The sequence below is a fragment of the Cupressus sempervirens genome, chromosome 4 (assembly GCF_028749045.1).
Source record: "Cupressus sempervirens isolate cs-2001-9-10 chromosome 4, ASM2874904v1, whole genome shotgun sequence".
In the NCBI taxonomy this organism is placed as follows: domain Eukaryota; kingdom Viridiplantae; phylum Streptophyta; class Pinopsida; order Cupressales; family Cupressaceae; genus Cupressus; species Cupressus sempervirens.
This window is the reverse complement of record NC_143121.1, coordinates 145,217,451-145,221,569: the sequence shown is the minus strand read 5'-3', so window position 1 is coordinate 145,221,569 and position 4,119 is coordinate 145,217,451. Positions and strand designations below refer to the sequence as shown.

Genomic DNA, 4,119 nt, shown 5'->3' with positions numbered 1-4,119 from the left:
GAGAGATGAAGGGGAAGCAATAGAAAGAGATATATATTGAGAGATAGATTGATATAGAGATAAGAAGAAAGGATGAGAAGGTAATGAACAAAAAGAAAAATACTTCATTGACTCTCTATATCTAGTTGGTGTGCGATTACTAGTTGATTTCTAAATATTTGTTACTTGTTTCGCATTTTCCAATGCGGGAAGATACAAAGGGAAGACATAGAGAGGGAGAGATGAAAGGGAAGCAATAGAAAGAGATATATATTGAGAGATAGATTGACATAGAGATAAGAAGAAAGGATTAGAAGGTAATGAACAAAAAGAAAAATACTTCATTGACTTTCTATATCTAGTTGACGTGCGATTACTAGTTGATTTCTAAATATTTGTTACTTGTTTCACATTTTCCTTCACTAATGAAAAGAGAGTTGTCCTTCACTACTCCATTAACCTAATGGCAGCCCTTTCTGTAATGACTTCAAAGTTTCCAATCAAACATCTAATAAATATTAGCTATAAAGTGGAATACTGTTATACGTGGTCACGGATTGCATTTTCAATGGCAATATTTTAAACCAAGGGCGGCCTTGCATCCAAATCTCGAAGCCGTGGTCATTCAAAACTCTGGCAATCTCAATTATTGGCACAAGGATCGGCCGTGAATTAAGGCCGAGTGCTTCATCATATGTTAGGCGTGCTAAGTCCTGAATTATTATGGCGTTAGAATTGGCTGCTTCCATTATTCTTCTTGCTCTACTAGCACTGCCTTCACTTTGGCTTCTTACAAAATCTGTTAGAACTAGAAACAATAACACAAGGGCAAAGGCAAACCTACCTCAGCCTCCATCGTGGCCAATAATTGGGCATCTTCTTCTACTAAGTAGAAGCAAACAGCCACTTCACAGACTGCTCTCATTTCTTCCAGAAACGTATGGCCCCATCATTCATCTCCGACTTGGATTCCGCTCAGTTTTGGTCATCACTTCTTCAGATCTGGCAAAAGAATGCTTCACAACAAACGACAAAGCCTTTGCTTCGCGCCCACTCATGTCTGCAGGAAAGCATATTGGGTATGATTTCAAAAACTTCGGCTTGGCTCCTTATGACTTGTACTGGCGCAACATCAGGAAAATTTGCAACGTCCAATTGTTTACGTCAAACAGAATTGAATCATTCAGGCAAGTCCGCACACAGGAAATTTCCACCCTCATCCGTTTACTGTTCGAGACTTGGGAGCGAGATCAGATGAATCCAGTGAACATGAAGTCGAGGCTCTCTGATCTCACATATAATTTCATGATGCGAATAGTTGCTAGCAAAGGGATCTCGTCAGATCTCACTTCTGAAGATCTCCGTGAAGCGCAGCACTTTAAGATGTTGTTGGAGAACTTTGTTTTACTACTTGGGTTGTTTGATATCGCTGATTACCTGCCCGTTCTTAAGTGGTTCGATCTACAGGGAATAGTGTTTTCTATGAAGAATCTAAGGAAGAGAATAGACGTGTGTATGAATAAGTTGTTGCAGGATCACCGAGAGAAGAGAGGGGACCATGCTCGAGACTTAATCGATGTTCTCATCTCTGCAACAGACAACGAGGAAATTGAGTCTGACAATGACGATGTTGTAAAAGCCAACGCCTTGGTATGTTCTTTTATCACTCACTGTTACATAATTATGATTGTTTGCAGAATTTTGTTTATCATATATTATGTTTGTAGAAAAATTATTTCCCTGCACAAGGAACATTAAAAGAACAGAAACATTAATGACAACCAACATGCTTTTTCAGTTCTTACCTTTAAGATATTTTCTTTTTTATTTTGCAGAGCTTGATAAGCGCAGGTACTGAGACATCCTCTCTGACCATTGAGTGGGCACTGTCAGCTCTGATGCAGCGCCCTCATATTTTGCACACAGCCGAGCAAGAGCTCGACACACATGTCGGACGGGACAGATTGATGGAGGAATCAGATCTGCCCAAGCTGAAATATTTGAAGGCAATTGTAAAGGAAACTCTGAGGCTTTATCCAGTGGCGCCTCTTTTGGTCCCTCATGAATCCGTGGAGGCCTGCACTGTTGGAGGATGTCATGTTCCCGCAGGAACTCAACTGTGGGTGAATTTGTGGGCGATTCAGAGGAATACAACCGTGTGGGAACGCCCAACGGAATTTGACCCTGATCAACGATTTCTAATTAAGAGCATCCGATAAATGGATGTGAAAGGGCAGGACTTTGAATTGTTCCCGTTTGGCCCAGGAAGGAGAATATGCCCCGGTATGTCTTTGGCGTTGATTGTTGTCAGCCATACATTGGGACGGCTGCTTCAGAACTTTGAGTGGTTTGTTCCAGAGGGTACTGAAATAGACATGACAGAGGGGTTTGGTCTCACAATGCCCAAATCAATTCCATTGGAGGCCATTATCAAACCTCGCCTACCCCTCGATCTCTACTGAAGAGTTTTCATGTCTACTGCTGTACTTTACTAGGAATAGGTCATAATGTTTTAATTGCCTTAGCATTATTAATCTAAATAATGGTTGATTGTATAGTATTAAAATTAGGATTTTCGCGTGTTTCTTTATAGCAGCTTCTCTCACTTTGGAGTCAACAAATCTGATACAAATGGGTTGTGATTATTAGATAGATAGCAGTGTTTCTGCTAAACAAGTTAGCGTGTCCAATTTGGTTTGGAAAAGCATATATAGAATTAAGAATGGAAAAGAATTAAGAAAGGAAAAGAGGAATTGTTTTGCTCGGTCTCCTTTAGATTCTAGAATTATCTTGAGCACTTATGAAATAATGATTCTCTCTACTACTTGCCATTAATCTTGTTGCTGCTACCGGTTTTATAAACAAACTTGGAGTTTTTATATTCATGGAATTACTTCTGAGAAAATGATAATTATTCTATGCTATCTGTGCCAAATTTTAATATATATAGTTAGATGCCTCCACTATTCTGGTACCCAGTTGGGAATTAGAAGTCACAGTGAAAGATTACAAAATAAGAGTTGCACTGTTAAAAGCTAGCTATAAAGATATAAATTGATGTTAATTGTCAAGAGATGTCACAGTGCAGCTTTAAAAAACAATATCAGAAAGATATTATTTCTATCTATAACCTATAGATTATAAAGTACAAAGATATTATTTCTATTTATAACATATAGATTATAAAGTCCAAATATAAGGACTGTTCATGCTTCTGTAACTGAAACTGATCAGTGCACCAAACTGCAATTATTATGTGAGATTAAGGAAGGATTAAGGAAGGATGACAATAAAAAAACTTAAATTTGAAACTATTCATTATGCTTTCGTGGACTTCAATATTTCTTTTCAGAAGCCCTATTTTGGGACAAAGTGGGCAAAATGTTGCATATTGTTGAGTACGCCTTTATTCAATCGTCTATGCAATAAACTAAATAGTATTGACAATTTTTTATTTTTTTTACATTTATTAGTTAAACTAAAACTGATCATGTGAAAAGAACAGTAGAAATCGATGCAAACTTGGTATCTGGGGAAATTAAGTCAGCAAAGTACTCAGTTTCTTAACAAACAAGAAGACCTCCAAAATTGGATAAAATTTTTAAGTCAATTATATTTAAAAAATGATCATGCCAAAAGAACAGTAGAAATCAATTAATATGAATATAGGGTACAAATAAACTTGGTAGTTAGGGAAATCAGTTCAACAGAGTACTCAATTTTTTAACAATTTCTTAACAAACATGAAGACCATGTTACACATTTGACATTGGGAAATATAAATATTTATTTTATATATTGTCTAGTATCCATTAATCTATGGACTATTTTATATTGGCTTGATTTCTAAGTAAAAGTATTAAATAGTCAAAATTGACTTACTTTTCCCAACCTTAATTTTATAATTAATATGTGATGATAGTGACCTTAATCTACTTGTTAAGAAAAGAAGAATATTGTAGTATCGTGCTACAATCAAAGAACAAAAAAATTATCCTAATGAGACATGTTAAACAATTATGCCAAGCAAAGAAAGAGCATCGATAATGAATATCAAAGGTGATCCAATTCGTTAAATGAAAATTCAAAATTTACATAAGCTATAAAAAAAATGTAACTCAAAAAAACTGAAAAAACAAT

At 36.1% G+C, this 4,119-nt stretch overlaps 1 protein-coding gene across 1 annotated transcript; it reads left to right on the top strand.

Annotated features, from left to right (window-relative positions):
* Positions 1-609: 609 nt before the first annotated feature.
* LOC149560363 (xanthotoxin 5-hydroxylase CYP82C4-like) lies at positions 610-2,726 on the top strand. Its single transcript, XM_089824657.1, has 2 exons — positions 610-1,629; positions 1,815-2,726. The coding sequence occupies exons 1-2, from the start codon at positions 703-705 to the stop codon at positions 2,196-2,198; spliced, it is 1,311 nt and encodes a 436-aa protein (XP_089680783.1). The 5' UTR covers positions 610-702; the 3' UTR covers positions 2,199-2,726.
* Positions 2,727-4,119: the final 1,393 nt, after the last annotated feature.